The sequence below is a fragment of the Narcine bancroftii genome, chromosome 1 (assembly GCF_036971445.1).
Source record: "Narcine bancroftii isolate sNarBan1 chromosome 1, sNarBan1.hap1, whole genome shotgun sequence".
NCBI classification, from domain to species: domain Eukaryota; kingdom Metazoa; phylum Chordata; class Chondrichthyes; order Torpediniformes; family Narcinidae; genus Narcine; species Narcine bancroftii.
Genome location: NC_091469.1, coordinates 232695866 through 232720813, shown reverse-complemented (window position 1 = coordinate 232720813; position 24948 = coordinate 232695866). Strand labels below are relative to the sequence as shown.

Below are 24948 nucleotides of genomic sequence, written 5' to 3'. Positions count from 1 at the left end.
TACCATTAACATATTTGTAGAACTCTTTTGGATTAGTTTTCACCCTGCTTGCCATAGTTTTCTCGTACCTTCTTTTAGCTTTCCTAATTCCTCTCTTAAGATTCCTCTTACATTCAATGTATCTTTCAAACATCTCCTTAACTCCATGCTTCTTATATCTAATGTACGCCTCCCTTTTTCTTCGAACCAAGTTTCCAATATTCCTTGAAAACCACGGCTCTCTCAAACCTTTTGCCCCTCCTTTTAACCTAACAGGAACATAGAGCTTTTGCACTCTCAAAATCTGATCTTTAAAAGACTTCCATCTCTCTACTACATCCTGCCCATAAAACAAATTGTCCCAATGCACACCCTGCAAGTCCTTTCGCATCTCCTCAAATCTAGCTTTTCCCCAATCAAAAACCTCAATCCTTGGCCCTGATTTCTCTCTTTCCATAATGACACTGAAGCTGATGGCATTATGATCACTGGACCCGAAGTGCTCGCCAACACTAACCTCCGTCACTTGACCCATCCCATTTGCCAACAGTAGATCTAACACTGCTCCTTCTCTGGTCGGCACCTCTACATATTGTTGTAAAAAACTATCTTGCACACATTTCACAAACTCTAACCCATCCAGTCCTTTCACAGAATGTGTTTCCCAATCTATATGTGGAAAATTAAAATCTCCCATAATTACAACCCTGTGCTTATCACAAATATCTACTATCTCCCTACAGATTTGCTCCTCTAGGTCTCGGTCCCCTCCGGGTGGTCTATAATACACCCCTACAAGTGTAACCTCTCCTTTCCTACTCCTCAGTTCCACCCAAATAGCCTCCGTGGATGTGCCCTCTAATCTATCCTTCCTAGGCACCGCTGTAATATTTTCCCTGACAAGCAATGCAACCCCACCTCCTCTTGCCCCTCCGACTCTATCACACCTAAAACAATGAAACCCAGGGATATTCAGTTGCCAATCACATCCCTCCTGCAACCATGTCTCACTAATCGCTACCACATCATACTTTCAAGTATCAATCCACACCTTCAGCTCATCCACCTTTTTTACAATACTCCTGGCATTAAAATATATGAATTTCAGGGATTTCCCAATTTCTAATCCCTGTTTTCCCTCATCTTTAAGAACAACATTATTTACTTTTCCTGCCAATTGCCCTTCATCTTCTTCCAGAGCATTTCCCTTCTCTATCACCTGCCCATCCATATTCAAATACTTTCTACAAACTTTCTTTGTTTGCATTCTAACTTTCTCCTTACTGCTCTGTACTATTTTGTTCCCTCCCCCCAACCATTCTAGTTTAAAGGATCCTGAGTAGCCCTAGCAAATACCTCTGCCAGGATTCTGGTCCCCCTGGGATTTAAGTGTAACCCGTCCTTACTGTACAGGTCACATCTCCCCCAAAAAAGGTCCCAGTTATCCAGAAACTTAAAACCCTGCCCCTTACTCCACCCCTTCAGCCACGTGTTAACCCTCCACCTCATTCTATTTCTATTCACACTGTCACGTGGCACAGGGAGTAATCCAGAGATTACCCCCTTTGCGGTCCTTCTTTTTAACTCCCTACCTAACTGCCTGTACTCACTTTTTAGAACCTCTTCTCTAATTCTCCCTATGTCATTGGTACCTACATGTACCACGACCTCTGGCTCCTGTCCCTCCCACTTTGGGATATCTGGGACACGAGCAGCAACATCTCGGACCCTGGCACCAGGGAGGCAAACCACCATCCGGTTCTCCTTACTGCGTCCGCAGAATCCCCTATCCGTCCTCTTAACTATGGAGTCTCCTACCACAATTGCCCTCCTCTTCCTTTCCCTCCCTTTCTGAGCTACAGGGGCCGACCTCGTGCCGGAGGCACAGCCACTGTCACTCGCCCCAACCAGTGAGAAATATTAAAGCTAAAGCTACGTTGAGAGCTCTTGTAAAATGTTTCACTTTAGTTGATTTGCCTAAAGAGAGTCAATCAGATCAGGGAAGTAGTATTATATCAGGGCTGTTTCAGCAGATAGTTTATAAGTTGGGAACTAAACAAACCATGTCATCTGCAATATCATCCAGAATCTCAAGGTGGTTTGGAGAGGTTCCATTTGACCCTAAAAATCATGATAAGAACCTATTGAGAAGGACTGGGATGAGGGTGACAATTTGTTTTTGTTTGCAGAGAGTTCGAACGAGAATCATTAGGCTTTAGCCCTTCTGAGCTGGCATTTGGACATCAAATTAGATGACCTTTAGTATTGTTGGAACAATGGGTTAATGAGGATGTGCAGTTGAATTTGTTAGATTCAAAGTTTAAAGATCGTTTGCAAAAAGTCTGTAAAATAGTTGAAGAGAATTTGAAAGCAGCTCAAAGCAAAATGCAAGTCTGGTATGATAAAAAGGCTAGGGTGAGAGCTTTTAAATCGGGGATAAAGTGTTAGTCTTTTTCCCAGCACATTCCAATCCTTAGGGCAAAATTTTTAGGCCCATGGGGAAGGTAAATGAAGTCAACTACACAGTTAAAACCCCTGATCGGACACAAACCATAGAGTTGCCCTGTTTACATATTAAAACCTTATTTTGAGAACTTGGCTTTTAGCAAGGAACAGCCTTAACCAGAGGTATTGGTTGTTGATAAAACTGAGGAGTTTAGGGATAATGAGATGATACAAGCTGACTCTTGTGAGGTCACTTCAAACAAACATTGTCTCAGTTTGTCTTTCTAATTCGAGTGTTTTGCAGAATTTGGATAAGTTGGGTCATCTTCAGCCCCAAGAAAAGGAACAAATGAAACAACTATTTTTAAAATTTAAGAACCTGTTTCCAGGCGTGCCTAAGAGAACCCCAATAGTTTGTCATGTTGTTGATGTTGGAGATGCCAAACCTATCAAACAACATCCATATTGAATGAATGTTGAAAAGTGTAAACTGGTAGATTAAGAGAATGAATATATGTTAAAGAATGATATTAGAGGATGTTCTACCTCATATTGAGGTTCACCTTGTGTCCTGGTGCCTAAATCAGATGGGATAGATAGATTGTGCACTGATAATAGAAAAGTTAATGTGGTAAAAAAGACAATTCTTATTCTATTCCGAGGGTGGATAATTACGTGGACACAGTTGGAAAGGCTGTTTCCTACGAAGATGGAATTGTTAAAAGGTTACTGGTGTTTTCCCTTAACAGTCAAAGGTAGGAAAATTTATGCACTCGTAACTTCATCAGAGTTACATGAATATAATGTTTTACCATTTGGAATGAAAAATATTCTAGGAATATTCCAAAGAATGATCAATTCTGTGATTCAAGGTTTAGAGCATACAAATGCTTAAATTGATGATTTTGTTATGGGGAATGACAGCTGGGAACCAAACAACTCTGAATTAGAGAAATTGTTTGACAAACTTTCAAAAGCCAATCTTACTGTTAATTTAGTTAAAAGTAAATTTGGCCATGCTACTGTGACTTATCTTGGTCATGTTGCTGGTCAAGACAAGTTGGTGTCTGTATAAGCAAAGGTTCAGACAATTTCTGAGTTTCCCATCCCCACAGGTAAGAAAACTGTTAGGAGGTCTTTGGGACTGGGTTTTAGAGAAAGTTCTGTAAAAATTTTGCTGATATTGCTCTTCCTTTAACTAATCCTCTGAAGAAGGGTGAAAAGTTTGTTTGGACAGAACTTTGTCAGGAAGCATTTGAAAAACAAAGCCATTTTATGTCACAAGCCTGTGCAAAGTCACCTGACTTTGAGAAGCCATTTTGTTCAGCAGTGGATGCTAGTGTTGAAGCTGCAGGAGCAGTGCTATAACAAAACAATGATTGTGATGATACTATCCAGTGTCTTACTTATCAAAGAAATTCGAAACAGCAAAAGAATTATTCTACTACTGAGAAATAATGATTATTCCTTATACTAATTTTGCAGCATTTCAACGTTTACATCTATTCAGCTAAGGGACCAATTGTTGTTTTTGAGTAAAATGAAAAATAAAAATAGACAATTGTTAAACTGAATTTTAATTCTGCAAGAATATGATTTAATGATAACATATTAAAGGCAAAGATAATGTAATTGCTGATTGTCTTTCAAGATGTAAAGTTTGCAATGTTGCTAAAAATGTTATATTTGTCTGTACTACATCATAAAAATAGGATGTACTTTTTTTAAATTGTAGGTTGCAACTAAAATTTTGCTCTTAAAAGCTCAAAAATTTCTCTGTTGGGGAAGTGTTGCAAGCTTTTTTTTTTAAAAGGGAGTTATACTTTGTATTGGAGCAGAGTGCAAAACACTCTTTCTACAGACAGTTTGGCATTCTTAAGTGATATTAAGTCCAAACCATAAACAGAGTTAATAGTTTCAACTAAGAACCCAGAACAATGGGTTGTTTATTCAAAGAAAGACATCTGGTGAGAAGTTGTATGATTTATGAGTCATGTTTTTTTGGGACATTGAAACTGTAACAGAAAGGAAGTGATCTGAAAACACAGTTTGAATGGCTCTGAAATGGACACTTCTGCTCTTTTTCTTTGTCAGGGAAAACAGTGAATCACTGTGAGTATTTTAAAATTCATTTTGATTGACTCATATCTGGGTTAAAACAGTGAATCACTGTGAGTATTTTAAAATTCATTTTGATTGACTCATATCTGGGTTAAAAAAAGCATGAAAAATCTTTTTTGAGTGATAATTTAGGCCCCTCTATGGTCTTGCCATGAAGACTTTAATTTGAATGGGGATCACATGCAAGTTCCTCTCTGCTATGCATTTCCTGTTCCAAAATGAGGGCCCGAAACCAGTCCTCCATAAATCGAGGCAAAGATGGTAGTCAGACTTAGGAACAACAATTCTTGAGCGGTGCTGGTCCAACATGTCAGGACAGTACAACGGCAGTCATTAATGCCCGATATAGGCTGGTGCAGTACAATTTCCTGCACCAGCTATAACTTACGCCACCAAAATTACACAAGCTAAAATTAGAAATCTCATTTTTATATACAACGTAGAGATGGGATCCTTTGTACATTCAACCTGGCTATGCACCAAGGTGAGATCCTTTTGGGTAGATCTAGGGGCTATTTTGGGAAAAATCACAGGGGTGGACTTTCCGCAGGACCCAGAGCTGTTCCTGCTGGGGAATGTCACGGACACAAGTTTGAGATGGTCCAAATATCAAATTCAGTTTATAAAGGTCGTCTTGGCTGTGCCCAGGAAACATATAGCCTGATATAGTTATAATAATAACATCTGACTCCCAGCTGAGTTGGAGCATGGAGATGCAGAGCTGTGTTCCCTGGAGAAAATCACCTACAATCTGAGGAGGAGGTATGGCATGTACGTAGAAGTGTGGCACCATTCTTGCAGTACATTGGAATGCAGGTATGATTACACCCCCCTTCCTTTATTTAAAAGGAGCAGTGGATGGTAAATTTACACTAGTCCCAGAATGCCAGGAATGAAAAAAAATGACTGAGACCTGGTCAACATGCCCAAGTTTTTTTTGTATTGTTTCTTTTTGTTTTGTTTTTTAGCTGTATACTTTAGGTAGCTCAAGTATTTTCTTGGCTTATGTTATCTTTAGATTATTTCTGTCAACCATTTGTAACCTTTGTCATTCTATTGTGTTTTATTTTCTTTTGTATCTAGTATGTGTTTGTTGATTTATTTTTTTGGGGTGGGGGGAAGGTAAAGGGTGGGGGAGAAGGAGGGGTAAAAAGACGGTATAATATACTCTGTAATGAGTCCATTAAATCAAAACTAAAATATACAAAAAAAAGCAGGAGAATTGCTTCATTGAATCATGACCATTCTATTTTGTCTGACCCTTGCCTGGGTCTTTGGAAGCATCGTGGAAGTCACATGTTTCGTTTCCCTTACCCAAAGAAGAGGGCAGATGTGATAATCATTCATATGGAAGAACATTTCTCTGGAAGGAAATCGTCAAGGATTTGCGAGTCTTGAGCAGACTGATCACTCAGTGTCTCATCTACTTCATAATTACTTCTGAACATCAGTTTAAAGGTTCTGGGTTTCAATACAGGATTTCTATGTCTGAGCATTGAATTGACTTTCCAGAATTGTGCCTAAACTGTAACAGCTTGGGTAATACACTCGCACACACAAACACACACAGGTATATTTGGGGTAAAATTTAGATTAAAGCAAGATTTTATATTATTAGCAATAATTAATAAAAATATTGTTTTAAAAATTACATTGTCTTGGTGAATTTATATTCCTGCTAGTCTGTGACGTATCAGAATTAATTCCCAGATATTGTACAGGATAAAATAACTAAAAATCTTAAATGGCTGGGTCCATAAAAAATAGCTTATTTGGTTCAAAAGGGATTCATTACAGGTTACTAATATGGCTAAAATGTTCTAAACTTCATGATATGGCAATAATGTTATGAGGCTAGAGGCCTGAAAACAAAGTCTTAAATTAAAAAATGGAAGGGGTAAACTGGCAATCACAGTGTAACCAATCTAACATCTGCAGTTAGCATTAGCTAGATGTTTTGCATAATTCTAGGACATACAATTCAAAAATGTTGGGCTCCTGAAAAAGTCAGGAAAAAGTTCATTATTCCAGTCATTATTTTGACTGGATTGAATGAACACTAGTGGAAAGAGTGATGAATCAGGTTCCACAAGAATTTTGAAAGGTCTAATCTATAGAGCTGTGACTCATTGGAGGAGATGGTGTGGGAACTTGAGAATGACAAGTTATAAGAGGTGAGTGTCCTTGGCAAGGCTAGCACATTGTATATCAACTTCTTGAATTGCTGTAGTGCTTGCAAAGGGACTTAAGAGTTTTTTCCTAGAAAGTTCCAAGATTTAGAAAATGCTGAATGGAAATGATTTTGACTAGTTGAGTTACCTGCAGGTTGTGGTGTCCTTGATTCAGCGGTGCTGTAATGTACAGCAAAGTGTCATGGAAATGGCATAGATCCATTAAAATGGAGAATATTTCACAGTTGCTACTTCTGGGAAGACTTTGGAGGGGTCAATAAACAAAATACTTACTGCAGAGTGGAGACACACAGGAGACAATTAATTAAAGTAAAAGGAGAAGGATCAAGTCATTTGGCTCTTTTGAGACCTACCAATATATAATCTGGAGACCTACTTTCCGGTTTGCTTCTCAAATCCCCAATAGAACAAAACCCAGTTTGCTTCTCAAATCCCCAATAGAACAAAACCCAGTCTATTTTGGTATTTCATTAAATCATTGATATTAACTTCCCATACTGATTCTCAAGGCAAGTAGCAGTCAGAGATTCCCAAACTGAAAATGACATTAATTCCAACTCTTATTTTTTCTCTGCAAGTCAAACTTTTATCCATGCTAATATATTACACTAAACCACTCAGGATTTTTGGTGCTGCCTTTTCAGATTCTTGGATATTTTAATTGCATCATTATTCTATTACAGAGTAATATCATACATTTTCCAGTGAATCCAATGGAGTTTTAAAAGGAACAGAAGTTTCAGCGGCCAATCCATGTGTTTCAAAGGAGCACAGCAAAGTGAGGCTTGTTGAGTTTTTAAAAGTACAAAAAAAATTAAAATAATCAACAGCAATTCCTGCGTTTGGCAGCACAGATGGCAGAAAATTATAGACTGGAGTGGAATATGTTCATTTGGATATTATTGCTAATAGGTGAGGGAAATGCTGAACAATTGGATTACTCCCAGACATATTTTATGTTATGCCTTTTGAAAATCTAAATACCATCAAATACCATTTCCCATCTTGTGCTCATTCTATCTGAAAATCCTTCCACAACTTCCAAAATAATGAATTCCAGTATTTGCCCAATAACATCAGTAAAACTGGTCTGTAGTTTCCTACTTCCTGCCTTTCTTGGACTTAATTACAATTTTGCTAATCTGCTGCTTTCCATAATGTAGAGAATTTTGTTAGGTCATATCCATTGTTACCAGCCATTAATTTTAAGGTAATCATACCAGTCATTCATTAGTTTGTTTGTAACTTTTCTCCAGTGATTGGTTTAAATTCCTCCGTTTCTCTATGGAATTTCTGCGATTAATTGTAATAGTGCAAAATACTTGTTGAAAGTCTATTTCATTTCCTCATTTCCATTAATTCCCAGTCTCATTCTCCACAAATGTAAAGGATCAAATGCTTACCTTAGCTATCATCTTTGTTCTTATATATTGATAGACCATTACAAACTATTACCAGCTTACACCCAAAATACTTCCATCTTTTCTGTTTAAAAACCATCCATGGCTTGCTACTAAATCTTCAGGCCTACTACTAATCTTCACATCATTGAGCCTTTCAATTTGATATTCCTATCTTCCTAAATTAGCCACGGAAAGATTATCCTTCAGTCATTATTCCTCAATAGAACACCCCTTTGTTGAGAATTACAAACTATTTCAATAAATGTCCTACTACTGCTCATCTCTATCTTACCCCAGTTTATTTTCCTCATTGTTTACCTTTACATCAGCATCTCCCTCATTTCATATACTCCTTCTCAAAATGTTTACATAAGTCTATTATGCAACAATCACACACTTCTCCACTGAATAACTTATTACAAGATCATTAATTAACCTCATAACAACTAATTCCTTCATTGGTTCCAAGAGGAATTTCTGAAGAAAATGGCCCAAAGGCTTTTCTTTGCCAATTTGAGATGCTTAATCTCCCTGACGATTAAAGTCATCCATGAACGAAAGCAGTACCTTAATTCAAGAAATCATTATTTCCTCAACTAAGTTCTTTTCTACATTTTTGTTTGGGGACCAGTAGATATATTTCACAAATGACTTTTTCTTATTCCAGAAGATACCAGTTCATATGGCTTGGAAATATATACTATAAAATTAGAATGAAAAACTTCATTTTGAGTGTAAAAATGTACGTGGGGAATTTTTAAAAATGCATTTAGGAAAATTGTAAAGGGCCTACCTGTGTTTTGCTGAAGTGATACATAATATTAACAACGGTGAAAGGAGTAAGATGATAATATTTTGCATGATAATTGACCTACAATAGAAAGTAAGAGGTTAAAAATATCAATAAACTTTTTTAAATTCCGTGCAAAACAAAGATAATTGTAAGTACAATTTTAAGAGTTTTAAATTGGTTTATCACTTTATAAATTTCACGAGAAAAGGTGATTTAAGTAGCACAGATAATACTGGAAATAGTTTGCTGATCAGTGTTAGGTCTGCTTTGTTCATGAATGAGTGAGACAAACACCAGGCTGAGTCGAAATCAGGGTTCTTTGTTCTTTATTACCGGATTGTAACACTTGCGACCAACCAGGTTAGTCGGAGAATGCATTCTGCCGTTATCAGCAAAATGGTGATTTTTTATACCCTTGGATACATGCTTAGAACATCATCATATCATTACTTGTCCAATGACTAAAACTGTTGCTATCCTTTCCCTGCTAGCTTCCTGCCTCTCAATCCATCAATGTCTCTCTTATCTTGTAAGTACAAGGATGCATTCACATCTTGTTACAGCCCTGTACATTCCCATCTCATGATGTTTTACCTAACAGGAGTACAAGGACACCTCCCCTTCTTGTTACTGCCCTGTACAGGGTAACTCCCTACACATTCCCATCTCATGATGTTTTACCTTACATCAGGCAGCATCTTTAGACGTGTCAGATTGCTGACTTCAATTAGAATAATTGGTCTCAAAGACATTCAATTAAGATATATGGACTCCAAATGGCTACAAAGGAGAAGATTGTCACTTCACTCTCTCCTGATTTTACCTGACTTGACAAATATTCACAGTGTTTTCTGCTTTTATTTCACATCCAACAATTTCAGTTTCTTTGTTTTTCTACTGCAGGCTACCAATTCCAGAGGTTTACAGGAAACTATGTTATTACACAAAAGTGCTGAAGAAACTCAGCAGGTTACACAGCATCTAAAGGAGGCAAAAAGATGAAACAAATGCTTTGGGACTGAGCCCTTCATCAAGGGCAGCCAGGTGCCTGGAAAGGTGGGCAGGGCAGAGGAGAATAGATCAACAGTCAGACTTAGGAACAACAATATATAGGTTCTTGGTGAACATGGATAGGAGGCAAGGAGAGAACAGCTGAGAATTGATCAGGGGAGGGAGGTTGTTCTATGAATGCAGAGCTGGAGGAAAGGAGACGAACGAATAGGGAAAGGAAGGGGGCGGGGGGCTAAGAGAAACCAGAGAAGTTGATGTTAATCCAATCTGACTGGAGAGTGCCCTGACACAATATTGTGTTCTCCGATGTAGAGGAGGCCATAATGGGAGCATCGGATGCAGTAGATGATCCCTGCAGATTCACGTGTTGCTTCACTAGGAAGAACTGTTTGGAGTGAGGGGGGAGGTGTGGGTGCAAGTGTTGTATTTCCTGCAATTACAGGGTTACATACCAAGGGGGCAATTGGTGGGAAGGGATGAGTGGATGAGGGAGACACAGAGGGAACAGAACCTGCAGAAGACAGAAGATGTGTCTGGTAGAGGCATTACATTCTCTGTGGTGGAAATTGAGGTACATGATATGTTGGATGCAGTGACTCATAGGGTGGTAGGTAAGGGCAAGGATAATCCTGTCCTTGTTGTGTCTGGGGGTGGAGGGGGGTAGAGCAGAGGCACAGGAAATGGAGGATATGTGGGTGAGGACTAAGTTAATGGTAGTGGAGGGGAAGCCCCGGTATTTGAAGGAAAAAAAATGTGGATTCTGTAGGACTTGATGAGTTTCTCCAGCACTTTTCTGTATTAACTACAATCAAAGCATCTTTATACTTTCCTGCTTTTCATGAAACTATGGTTTGTTTCTCATTTCCAAAGAGCAGAATGAGACATTCAACATGGACTGGGAATTAAACTGATAAATGTCTTGTTTTTCCTGACAGCTACATTAAGGGGTATACTTCTCATTTCACCATTGGAAAGACTTTTTCACATGCCCCACTAAATCATGATTAGAACTAGAAAAAATGCAAAGTTCAAATAGTCCCATGGTGGTTATAACTTTTTTTAAATCCTGGAAAAACTCAGTAGGTAAGAAAGTGCACTTTATTTCTTCTTTGGCTTGGCTTCGCGGACGAAGATTTATGGAGGGGGTAAAAAGTCCACGTCAGCGGCAGGCTCGTTTGTGGCTGACAAGTCCGATGCGGGACAGGCAGACACGATTGCAGCGGTTGCAGGGGAAAATTGGTTGGTTGGGGTTGGGTGTTGGGTTTTTCCTCCTTTGCCAGTGAGGTGGGCTCTGTGGTCTTCTTCAAAGGAGGTTGCTGCCCGCCAAACTGTGAGGCGCCAAGATGCACGGTTTGAGGCGTTATCAGCCCACTGGCGGTGGTCAATGTGGCAGGCACCAAGAGATTTCTTTAGGCAGTCCTTGTACCTTTTCTTTGGTGCACCTCTGTCACGGTGGCCAGTGGAGAGCTCGCCATATAACACGATCTTGGGAAGGCGATGGTCCTCCATTCTGGAGACGTGACCCATCCAGCGCAGCTGGATCTTCAGCAGCGTGGACTCGATGCTGTCGACCTCTGCCATCTCGAGTACTTCGACGTTAAGGATGTAAGCGCTCCAATGGATGTTGAGGATAGAGCGGAGACAACGCTGGTGGAAGCGTTCTAGGAGCCGGTAGAGGACCCATGATTCGGAGCCGAACAGGAGTGTGGGTATGACAACGGCACTGTATACGCTTATCTTTGTGAGGTTTTTCAGTTGGTTGTTTTTCCAGACTCTTTTGTGTAGTCTTCCAAAGGCACTATTTGCCTTGGCGAGTCTGTTGTCTATCTCATTGTTGATCCTTGCATCTGATGAAATGGTGCAGCCGAGATAGGTAAACTGGTTGACCGTTTTGAGTTTTGTGTGCCCGATGGAGATGTGGGGGGGCTGGTAGTCATGGTGGGGAGCTGGCTGATGGAGGACCTCAGTTTTCTTCAGGCTGACTTCCAGGCCAAACATTTTGGCAGTTTCCGCAAAGCAGGACGTCAAGCGCTGAAGAGCTGGCTCTGAATGGGCAACTAAAGTGGCATCGTCTGCAAAGAGTAGTTCACGGACAAGTTGCTCTTGTGTCTTGGTGTGAAGATAAATATACATAACCAATGAGCAGTCCCACAGGCAGGATGTAAGAGATGGATAAGGGAGAGAAGGCACACCAAGGTTCAAAGTTCCTTTATTGTCATGTAATAAAAACAGTGCATTACTACACTGAATTTGCTTTAGTCTGCCAGAAGGCAGACAGATTCGCCATAAGCAGAAAATGCCTGAAGAGTCAGAGTAAGAGAAGCAAAGGAGACTCCTCAACAAATAGGGAGGGGGAGGGGGGGAAGAGATGGCTCTGTAAATGGAGAGGGGGGGGTTGGAGAGCTGGAGGAAAGAAAATAGAGGGATAGAGAAGAGAGAGGAAGAACTGGGGGTAGGCAAACTGAAACTGGAGAACTCAACGTTAATGGTGGAGACTACTGAGATGGAAAATTAAGTGTTCCTCCTCCAATTTACGGTGGTCTTGGTTTAACAGTACACAAGGCCATGGGCAGAATTGAAATGGTTGGCCACTGTGAGATCCCTGTCACTGATGCAGCAGAGCAAAGGTGCTCAGCAATCTCCCAGTCTGCATCCAGCTTCTCTGTTGGGACCCCTGGATGTAGTTGATGACTCCCACAGATATACAAGTGAAGTGTTGCATCACTTGGAAAGACTTGTTATGACCCTGGTGGTGAGGGAGGAGGGTAGGTGCAAATGTGGCACTTCCTGCAGCAGCAGGGGAAGGTACCAAGGGGCGATTAATAGGAAGGGATGTGGACAAAGGAGGTCATGAAGGGATCGGTCCCTACAGAACCTGGAGAGGGGAAGATGTGTCTGGAGATGGGATCATGTGGAAATTATGGAGGATAATGAGTTGGATAAAGAGGTGAAGACGAGGGAATCCTATTTTTGTTACGTCTGGGGCCAGAGAGGGCCATAGCAGTTTAGCGGGAAATGGAAGAGATATGGGCAAGGGCTGAGTTGATAATGGTGGAGGGGAAGTTGCATTTTTGGAAGAAGGAGGACATTTTGAATGATCTGGACTGGAATACCTCCTCTTGGGAACAGATACAACGGAGACAGAGAAATTGAGAGAACAGAATCTTTGCAGGGGACTGGGCATGAAGAAATGTAGTTGTGGGACCTCCTGCCTGTGGAACTGTGCTCCTCCTCCCCCCACCATTTTCTTCAGGCACCTGCCCACATTTTATCCATAACTTAATGAAGGGTTGATGTATCTTTACCTTTGCTATATAAAGTACAATGTTTGACCTGCTGAGTTTCTCCAGCATCGTCTTTTTACTTCATTCACGGTGTCTGCAGACATTCGTGTTTTACTTCCATGGTGGTTATTCTTTGATGTAAGCAAGAGTTCAATTTCTGAACTCTATTCAAATGGATTCAAATTCTGTTCCAAAGACTTGACTAAATGAATTGAGCTTAGCAACTCAGCACGCTGATTTCGGATTAGACGCTTTGTCTAATACCCATAAAAGACCCAGGCAACTTTTTTTTTGAAGAGCAAGAGAATTGACCAATAATTTTCTTAACCTGCATTGCAAAACCATATTCCCTGGTCTTTACAATGTTTGCGGAACAGGCAGCTTTGGAACAGCCAGAATATGAAAGACATTGTATAAACAAAAGTCATTTTCACTGGGTCAGATCTTCTGTGGCTTCAAAAAAAAAAAATGCTGGCCACTTAAACATGGAATGCAGCTTCTTTTCAGATATGGCCCCAAAGCAGTCAGTTTTCAGTACTTTAGCGTATCTGAGGACTGCATGGAATACTTGGAACAAGCCAAAATGTACAAATTTAACCTAATATAAAGCACAGTTTAAATCACTGGAACTAAATAAAATAGTAAAAAGTAACTATTCTTCACTCAGCAGCAAGCTTGCCGATTCATTGAAATTGGACTGCTGAGCTTATGCCGGGTTTCATCAAACACAAGCTCAATTAGGAGGGTTGTAGAAGATCACTGAAATCTGTAAGAAGTCTAATGATTTTGTGACTCTAGATCACAAGACCTCATTGGGAATACCTATCTGTGGTGATTCTGGGGAAGATTGGCTCCCATTCCTTTGATTTCAGTAAGTTTTTGTCAGTACATCAAGACAACCTTACAAAACATCATACCTGACATTGCCGTCGAAAAACTATACAGGGATGTGCTAAAACATTTTCTGTGAAGAGACTTTAAGAAAAGAGCAGAATTAGATACAAGTACAAAAAAAATTACTAAATCAACAAATTTTCTAAAAAAATAAGTAAGAATTTACATCAGCCTGAATCTTGCTAGAATGACAACTCTGAAATGAAGACCAGGACTTCTGCACAGGCACAAACAATGATAAATTCTCATCCTCCTGACAGATTCTGGATTGCCAAAATTCCATTTGTGCATTCAGGGAAATCCCTGGTTTGTGGCGGTGGTGGAACTTGCTGTATGGATTCATTTGATTGCCATAGAAAATGCGAAAGCCTTTGAACCAAAGGAAAAGGCAAGTTCCTATTATTTTAAAAAAATAACTCGATAAATTCTTTTTTTTTTTAAAGATGCTTTAGTTAAATTTGCTGGCTTTCTAGCTATCAAAGCTCTCTGGAGTATTTGGCTTGTGGCCAATCCACACCACAGTCTGGGATGTTCTCGACTAACAAAAAGAAGTCGGACAAGAATGGAACATGGCAAAGATAATAACAATTACAATCCAGCAAGATTTGGTCCATCATCAATTTATGCCCAAATGCAGTATACACAATTCAAATTTAAAATAAATTGTAATAGTTTACTTTATTCTACTCTGCAAAATACACCTTGCAATATATATTTTTGATGCATAGTTCTTTCCAATTACATTTTAAATAAATTAGTTTTCCTTTGTACCATTCAGTTAACAAAGTGTAAAGTTCACAATATCACACATCCTTATCAATTTAAGAGATACAACATATTATTTGGTTAGAAAGCAAGCTTAAAATTCCAGCAGAAACTTGAAGAATAAATCCAGTACCTTGCAAGACCAATGCCAAATCCTGCAAATCTATTTCGCTGATCTGGAACAAGGAACAAGATACAGTTACTATAAATGCTTTTCAAAACATACTTAACACATTTACTTTTCCTCTTTCCCATTCCAAGCTAGCTTTATTTCAGTATAAAAGGATGAAATGGGGTGGGGGCAATGGTTCACTGATCAAACATTGAAACAGACCAACCTCAAACACCATGTGTGCAAGAGCAGTTTAGAATGAGTACAAGGTCTGGCTTACCTCCCAACTTCCCAGAGCCTTTCTAATGTCGACAAGGCATAAGTCAGGACTGTAATGGAATAACCTCCATTTGGACAGATAACTGAATTTAAGCATCTCATTCCATTCAAAATGGATGCACATCTGTCAATCTTCCAATCTGTTGGAATTCTTTGAGAAAGTAACAAGCACAGGATAGACAAAGCAGTCAATGTTGTTTACTTGGATTTTGACAGGGTGCCACACTTGGCTGCTAAACATCGATAGGTACTAACTTGGATAGAAGTTTGGCTGACCGGCAGAAGGCAAAGAGAACATGCAAGCAGGCTTTTATCCGCTCAAGTCAGGTGAGACAAGAACGAGAGGACATGGGTTAAGAGTGAAAGTTACAATGTTTAAATGAGGAGAGTAAATTAAGAGGAAGGAGAGTGTGGAATGAGGTGCAATTTTGACAGATGGAAGAGGTGCAGATCAGCAGAATAGATTAGTACAAATTAGATGGGCTGAGGGGCCTGTTTCTGCAATATTGTGTGGTTCTAATAGCTTTAAAGGGTGCCTTTTTCTAGCTGGGTTCAGTATTTAGGTCTACTACATTTCATGTTATACAGTAATGATCTGAATGATGGAATGGATAGCTTTATGAACAAGTTTGCAGCGTAGGGTGGGGAGAGAATTCAGAAGTTCAAAGGGACTTAGGGAATCCTGCTGCAGGATTCCCTAAAGATTAACTTGCAGGTTGATTGGTAGTAAGGAAAGCAAATTGAATGTTAGCCTTCATTTCAGAAGGTCCAGAATAAAAGGTGAGGCTTTATAAGCTGTTGGTGAGACCACATTTGGAGAATTGTGAGCTGTTTAGGGTTCCCATATCCAAAATTGGATGTTCTGGCATCGGGGAGGGTCGAGATTTATGAGAATGATCTGAGGGATGAGATATTGAACACAAGAGGAGCATTTGATTGATCTTGGGGGTGATCTCATTGAATCTTGTTTAATACTAAAACACGTGGATAGAGTGGACATGGAGAGGATGTTTCCAGCAGTGGGAGAGATTAAGGGCAGGAGCATGCTCATAGTAAAAAGACAGCCCTTTAGGACAGAGACAAGGAATCATTTAAAGTGGAAGGTGATTAAAAAGGTATCATGGGTTAGGAGAAGAAGGCAGAAGAATGGTGCTGTCAGGGAGAATTAAATTGCTGTGATTGAATGGCAGAGCAGACTCGATGGGCCGAATGCTCCAATTTTGCTCCCACGTTTTTCAGTCCTATGGGATGCATTCCCCCGTTTACTAGTGCTGCACTGTATTTGCAGTGGACAGTATCTACAAAATGCACTGCAACAACTTCCAAATCCTTCAAGCACCTCTCCAACTCTCGGAGGAATACTAACCGACACCAATTCATATCATCTTAACAAAATAAAATTGTTCCTTCAGTAACATATCAGCTTCCGTCCCAACAGCAGAGCGAATGCACTCACTGCCCAAATTTCAATGATTGGAGATGGGGGCTCATTTGCACCTTATCAAATAACACTAGGACAAAGGCAGCACTTAAACAATTTTTTTTAAAATTCCTCTTGTAAATTTAATATCACTAACTTACTAATTTCATGAAGAAAAAAAAGGCAACCAAGAGGTCAGATGACACCAGGGCAGAAAAATCAATTCAAGTTTGAGGCCGACGACATTTCTTGATCTTGCAAGATAAATGACCGCATGAATTTCCCCTCGCTTGCTATCTGATTAAAATATTTATTTTCTTATTTTCATTTCCAAAATCCAGCATCCATTGCATTTTGCTTCATCATATTAAGAAAGAAATTTTAATGTCATGAATACTGATTCAATATTTAATCATTTTATCATTCTGCTATGATTCACCCTTTCTGCAATTAAATCTCTTAACTATTTTCCAATTTTTGATTTGTGTATTTTACAAGTCTTGATATTCATCGATATTGGATCAGGATGCATCAATTAATTTAGGGCAGCACAGGGAGTATAGCTTGTGCCTCACAGTTTCAGGACCATTTTAATTCAGATTTCCAGTGCTGTATGTATGAAATTTGCATTCTGCCAAACAATGAGAGGCTAGGTAAATAGTGAATTTACAGTGTAAAAAGAAATCCAAGAACACAATACTGAGATGGAATATCCATCACAGAATTTTTTTTTTTAAATGCAGTTACCATTCTGTCCATGATTTCTATGCTGGTTGATTTAACAAACCCAATCTGATCATCCAGCATGGTCCATAACCCTGTTGGTCATAGGTCATTTTAATTTTTAAAAATAATTTTAGACATACAGTACGATAACAGACTCTTCTGGTCCATGAGCCCATACCACCCAAACACCCAAGTGACCATTAACCTGCTAACCCCATGCGCCTTTGGCTCTTAGCAAAATCATTTTGACCCAAAAAACTATATGGCTAAAAATATTAGCAATGAGTAAATAAAATTATATTTATTGCAAATAAAAACTTTTTATCTAATATTTTGTGAAATGAAAAACAGTTATTCCTGACAAGTCTAATTTAATTTGTAGACTTGATTCAAATAAAAAAAGCCTATAGAATAACCATGAGAAAATAACGATTGGGAATTAGTGAAACAGATTAGATCGACTAACAGAAGATTCAATTGTAAACAAAGTACTGACGCACATATTCCACAACACATTTGCTCCATACCATCTCTAATCCTAAAGCTAGTTCTAACATTAATATTTCCCATTATCAGAGATGATCAATTCTCTGTCCAAATGGGTTCAACCTATAATCACCAACATAGATTTTCCAGAAATTAGTAGTGTTTTTATTAGCTTTTATTTTATTTTCCATGTGATGTGTTGATACTTTATCTTATTATCATGTACCTTATGTGTTTAACAGTTACTTGATGAAACCAATAAAAATACTGAAAAAGATTTTCCAAAAAAAATTTTCATGAACTTTTCTTAGACTCTGTGCATGAATCATTACTTGTAGTCATAAATCTGTTTATCACCACCTGACAAATTTGGACAAGGTCATTATCTTACATGGCCACCCACTGAACCTCTGCATGATTGACTGGCTTTTTACTGATTCTTGACCCACTAATTCAGGAGTTCCCAGAACTCTGCCTCAACAAATCTTCAACATGCTGCAAAGCTCTGACTCTCACTGGGGGAGGAAAGGCCAAGGATGACTTGTAGCTTTTCAAAATTTAGATAAGAGCTTATGCAGAGATTAATTTCCCTTGTTTAAATGTCTCTTAAACATTGCAATCATACTTACACCCACCACCCTTTGTGAGATTTTCAACCTAAGGTTTTGACACTTCCTTAATTATTTAGGATGTTCTTTACAAAAGGTTCACATCTCTTTGGTTTTCCAATTTAGATTATGCTTCAGCGGGTCATTTTTGGATTCATACAGAACAGTACAAGCTCTTTGGCCTACTATGACCATCTATCAGCCATTTACATTCTCAAAGTATGTGCCCCAGATTCCCATCAATTCTATTCAGATTCCACCAATTGCCTTCACACTAATTAACCTAGTTTACCTTGGTCCACATCTCCATCGGGCACACAAAACTCAAAACGGTCAACCAGTTTACCTATCTCGGCTGCACCATTTCATCAGATGCAAGGATCGACAATGAGATAGACAACAGACTCGCCAAGGCAAATAGCGCCTTTGGAAGACTACACAAAAGAGTCTGGAAAAATAACCAACTGAAAAACCTCACAAAGATAAGCGTATACAGATCCGTTGTCATACCCACACTCCTGTTCGGCTCCGAATCATGGGTCCTCTACCGGCACCACCTACGGCTCCTAGAACGCTTCCACCAGCGTTGTCTCCGCTCCATCCTCAACATCCATTGGAGCGCTTACACCCCTAACGTCGAAGTACTCGAGATGGCAGAGGTCGACAGCATCGAGTCCACGCTGCTGAAGATCCAGCTGTGCTGGATGGGTCACGTCTCCAGAATGGAGGACCATCGCCTTCCCAAGATCGTATTATATGGCGAGCTCTCCACTGGCCACCGTGACAGAGGTGCACCAAAGAAAAGGTACAAGGACTGCCTAAAGAAATCTCTTGGTGCCTGCCACATTGACCACCGCCAGTGGGCTGATAATGCCTCAAACCGTGCATCTTGGCGCCTCACAGTTTGGCGGGCAGCAACCTCCTTTGAAGAAGACCGCAGAGCCCACCTCACTGACAAAAGGCAAAGGAGGAAAAACCCAACACCCAACCCCAACCAACCAATTTTCCCTTGCAACCGCTGCAATCGTGTCTGCCTGTCCCGCATCGGACTTGTCAGCCACAAACGAGCCTGCAGCTGACGTGGACTTTTTACCCCCTCCATAAATCTTCGTCCGCGAAGCCAAGCCAAAGAAGAAGAATTAACCTAGTGAATGACACATCGCCAAGATTCAAGAGGAATTGTGTGCAAAATATGTGATCTCTGCATAGATCAGAAATGAACCCAGGCTGCAGGAGCTATGGGAATAGCTCTACTAAATCCACCACAGAGTCAACCCTACACATTGAACCCACAAATTCCTTCACTTGTGTCATACAAAATATCATGCATTTTCTGTACTTTTACTAGCCTTGAATTTCCAGCTGTCATTGTGGTGACTATCAGAATTTGAATGTAGACATATAGCATGGGAACAGGCCATTTCCGACCACAAGTCTGTGCCGCCCAATCTCATTAACCTATAGCCCCAGTATGTTTTGAATGGTGGGAGGAACTGGAGCTCCCAGAAAAAGCAGCCCACGCAGACACGCGGAGAATGTACAAACTCCTTCCAGACAGCGCAGGATATGAACCCAAGTCTGGTCCCAATCGCTGGAGCTGTTACAGCATTTTGCTAACCACCCTCAAGAGGCTTTCATGATAATTATCTGGTTTATAGATAGATGTAGTCAATTAATGATCACAAAGCACCTCCAGGTGTACATTAGAAGCTACCTTTCACTGACAATTTTTGTTTGCCCAGTTGCACTGGGATCTATGCACAATACCTATTTGATCTTACATTTTCATATTTAACTTGCTTTGGTTTACAGATTAATGGGTTGAATCAAGTTGAATGACAACAGTCATCAGACCGCTAGCTGTCACTGAACTAACGAGTCAGCAGATGTACTGGAGAGAACCCAGATGTACTTTTAAAAAAATATATCAGCTCCGCTGTTTAACAACAGTGCATTGGCGTTTGGAAGATAAAGACTGTAAATAAAAGACACTGCAAGTGTTTGAATTATTTTATTTTACTTTATTTTAATACTTAAATATTTGCTAATGGAAAGGTGACCTTTCTTCCCACTGAAAACATATGAATTATATTCAAACATTTTTAAAAGATCTCTTAAACAGTATAACAATTTAACAGCTCTCATTGGTCATAAGTATTGGGATGCTCTGGAGACAAAACTACATTTATAATTTAATCAAGAATATTTGGAAATTGGGAAAATTGGTGGTACGGTTAGCATAGCAGTTAGAGCAATCAAAATCAGAATTTATTGTCATGAGCAAGTCACGAAATTCGATGTTTTGCAGTAGCATCACAGTCCCAACATTCATATTACAAGCCATCTTACAACAACAATACAAAAAAAATTATAGTGCATGAAAAGTAAGGCAATGATTTTGGATCATTGATTATTCAGGAAGAAGCTGTCCCTGAGCCGCTGAGTGCTCGTTTTTTGGCTCCTGTACCTCCTTCCCGATGTTGGCAGAGTGAACAGGGCATGGCCTGGGTGACGGGGGTCTTAGCATAGAGGTTGATTTTTTAAAGACACTGCCTCATATAGGTGTCCTCGATGGAGTAAAGTCCGATGCCCGTGATGTCGCAGTCTGAGTTAACAACTCTTGAGTATTTTCTTATTTTGAGATTTGGCACCTCCATACCAGACAGTGATGCATCCAGCCAGAATGCTCTCCACAGTATACCTGAAGATGTTATCGAGACTCTTCAGTGACATATCAACTCTCCTCAAACACCTCACAAAGTATAGGCGCTGGCAGGCCTTCTTCGTGATTGCTTCAACATGGAGGCTCCAGGACAGATCCTCGGAGATGTGGACACCCAGGAATTTGAAGTTCTTGTCCCTCTCCACTACTGAGCCCTCGATGAGGACTGGGTTGTGTTCCCCAGACTCCCTCCTGAAGTCCACAATCATCTCCTTGGTTTTGTTAACAGTGAGCGCAAGGTTGTTGATATGACACCGCTCAAAGACTTGATCATCTCCCTCCTGTACGTTTCCTCATTGCAGTTTGTGATTCTGCCGACAACTGTGGTGCCATCGACAACCTTGTAGATAGCATTGGAATTGTGCCTGGCCACACAGTCGTGGGTGTATAATGAGTAGAGCTGTGGTCTAAGCACATATCCTTGAGGTGCACCTGTGTTGATGATCAGTGAAGAGGAGACATTGTTTCCAATTCATACTGACTGTGGTCTTCTGATGAGAAAGTCAAGGATCCAGTGGCAGAGGGGATATAGAGGCCCAGAGTTTGTAGCTTCTTGACAAGTACCGATATTGAAGGCTGAGCTGTAGTTGATGAAGAGAAGCTGTCTATATGAGTTGCTGTTTTTAAGGTGTTCCAGAGCTGAGTGGAGAGCCAGCGATATTGCATCTGCTGTGGAGCAATTGCAACTATAGGTATATTGCAGCAAGTCCAGATCTTTGCTCATGTACATGTTAATTCTGGCCATGACCAGCCTCTCAAAGCATTTTATCACAGTAGAAGTTAGTACCACTGGGTTATAGTCCTTGAGCACCTCACACTATTCTTCTTGGGCACCAGGATGATTGATGCCCTTTTGAAGGAGGAGGGAACCTCTGACTGCAGCAAGGAGAGGCTGAAAATATCTGTAAGCACTCCAGCTAGTTGGCACAGATTTTCTCAGTACCCTGCCAGGTGTGCTGTCAGGACCTGACACCTTATGAGGGTTAACCCTCTTGAATGATATTCTAACATTGTTCTCAGAGACAGGTATCACAAGATCAGCAGCCTTTGCAGGGACTCTAGTAAACACTGCCTGGTTTTCCTTCTCTAAGCAGGCATAGGTGTTCAGCTCATCAGGTAATGACGCACCTCAGCCATCTATGGCATTTGCCCTTGCTTTGTAGGCTGTCATGTCCTGCACTCCCTTCCGTAGCTGGCAAGTATGTTTCTAGCTTCCTCTGGAATTGCCACTTTGCCTCAGAGAGGCCCTTCCGCAGGTCATACCTGTTCTTCTTGTAGAGATCTTGATCCCCGCCTTAAATGCCCTTGTTCTTGCCCCCAGCAGGTTGCGAATGCCATTACAACACCAGTGACCTAAGTTCAAATCTGGCACTGACTCAAAGAAGCTTGTACTTTCTTCGTGTCTGCGTGGGTTTCCTCTGGGTGCTCCAGTTTCACCCCACCCTTCAAGACATACAGAGGGTTGTAGGTTAATTGGGGTATTTGGCAGCATGGGCTTATGGGCCAGAAGGGCCAGTTACCTAATAGCCTGAATGCGCCTGGGATTGTCTGATCTCAGAAGCTAAGCAGGCACAGGACTAGTCAGTACTTGTGGATGGGAGATCACCTAGGAACACCAGGTGCTGTAAGTATCTGTAAATGGTGACTCTCCATCTGCCTTACAGTAAACAAAAGTTAAAAGAATTTCAAGCAAGTATTACGTGACAATAATGGAACCTTTACACATTTTAACCTTTACACCATGCTGCATGTCTAAATTAAAAATTTAAATGTATTAGATGATGCAGCTTCTGTTGAGGTTCATCCTGAACAGCAATGTAACACAGGACTCTGTCATAGAGACTACCCTCAATTGCAACTGGAAGGTTATCAATTTAGTGAAACTCGTTCTTCCAGTAGAAGGAGCTGTTCAGTATTTGAGAGGGAAAGAAAATACAATTACAGACCAGTTAAACTAACATCAGTGGTAGGGAAAATGTTACAACTGATGATTGAATCAACATGGATTTATGGAAGGGAAGCCATGTATAATCGGAGTATTTTGGTCCTTCAGAAAGCATTCAGAAAGCTGGATTAAATTTGGGAGTTTAATAAACAGCCCTGCATGGAAAAACAAAGTCAAGCAGCATTTGTGGTAGTTAAAAAAAAACATGCTTGATACTTTGGGTCAAGATACTGTATCTGGACTGAGAGGTAAAAGGAAAACTTAAAAGTATATTTGCAGTACAATTGTGAGGGAGAGGGGTCAAGAGTTGGATCAAGGCTGGTAGGATAAGATTTACCTATTAATTTAATGGGTAGGATAAATACAATTAAGATGAATATTTTTCCACGTATACAATATTTGTTTCAATCTATTCCGTATTTACTTGATCATTTTTTTTTTTCGAGATTTGAATAAAATAGTTAGTGAGTTTTTATGGAAAGGTAAATTTTCGAGAGTGGCTTTGAATAAATTAACTTGGAAATATGGGTTAGGGGGATTACATATACCACATTTTCAAAATTATTATGAAGCAGCCCAACTTAAATTTATTAGTTCATTGATGGATTTGGTACGGCCTCCTAGTTGGGCCAAAATTGAGATGGCAAATATTTCTGAATTTGAAATACATCAATTTTTGTTTAGATGGAATATAAATTGGTTACAACAATATAATGTGCCTATACTAAAACATTTAATGAAGTTATGGATAAAGAAAAATAAAATGACAGGCTCTAGGGGTAAATTATCGGCTTTGACTCCATTGTATAATAATCAACATTCCTTTTTCAATACATAATCAAAGTTTATTGCATTGGAGATTTAAAGGTGTGAAAAATTTGGGAGATTGTTTTAAAGAGGGTAAATTTTTATCTTTTAATCAGATGAGGGAAGGTTTTGGTATTGATAAGAATTCTTCGTTTCTATATTATCAAATTCGATCTTTGGTAAGATGTATGTTTGGTAGAGATATGATTTTACCTGAAATGACTAAATTTTTTTTAAAACTTTATTTATTCATTCAAAATACAGATAATAAGCAACATATATAACAATAAACAAAACATGAACGTTATATTTTATATATATATAAAAAAAGAAAGAAAAAAAAGAAACCCCCCCCCCCTTCAGCCAACTCTCCTAAGGAGAGCCATAAAGAAAAGAGAGAAAAAAAAATAAAAAGTTAAGCATACAAATTAAAATCTAGTCAATATAAATCAAAATGTAAATATTCTGAATATAACAACTATAAAAAAAACTATAGTTATCCGCGAAACATATGTATTTTTTTCCATTATTAAACAATACTTCATCTCATTATACCATCTATTAATATCAATCATATTCATATCTTTCCATGTACTAGCAATACATTTTTTCACTACAGATAGCACCAAATACACAAAAGCAAATTAAAGATTATCTAATCCCAAACCGCATGAAAAAAAAATTCCAACAGCGTTACCACATCTAGAACACAAATCATATCTGACCAATGATCCTCGGAAAAAATAAAACCAATATCAATTTCCCATTTACCTTTAGATTTATCCCAACCCTTTTTATCCATACCATCCTGTAATATTTGATACATAACTAAAATATAACCCTTCTCTGGTACCCTCATAAGAAAATTGTCAAATTTAATCATTTCAAATAAAATCATATCTCTACCGAACACATGTTTTACCAAAGATTGAACTCAACAAAAATATGCTTACGCT

At 39.5% G+C, this 24948-nt stretch overlaps 1 protein-coding gene across 3 annotated transcripts in view; it reads right to left on the bottom strand.

The window, feature by feature from the left end:
* slc25a46 (solute carrier family 25 member 46) overlaps nucleotides 1-24948 on the bottom strand; it is an 85937-nt gene that overhangs the window by 48496 nt on the left and 12493 nt on the right. For 2 of the 3 annotated variants that reach the window (XM_069892727.1, XM_069892743.1), the window contains exons 2-4: nucleotides 15021-15063; nucleotides 14146-14203; nucleotides 8934-9011 (exon numbers count right to left, since the gene is read on the bottom strand). In XM_069892727.1, coding sequence (XP_069748828.1) covers nucleotides 8934-9011; nucleotides 14146-14203; nucleotides 15021-15063 — 179 coding nt within the window. The remainder of the gene's footprint in view (nucleotides 1-8933; nucleotides 9012-14145; nucleotides 14204-15020; nucleotides 15064-24948) is intronic. The other variant, XM_069892733.1, reaches the window with a different exon arrangement.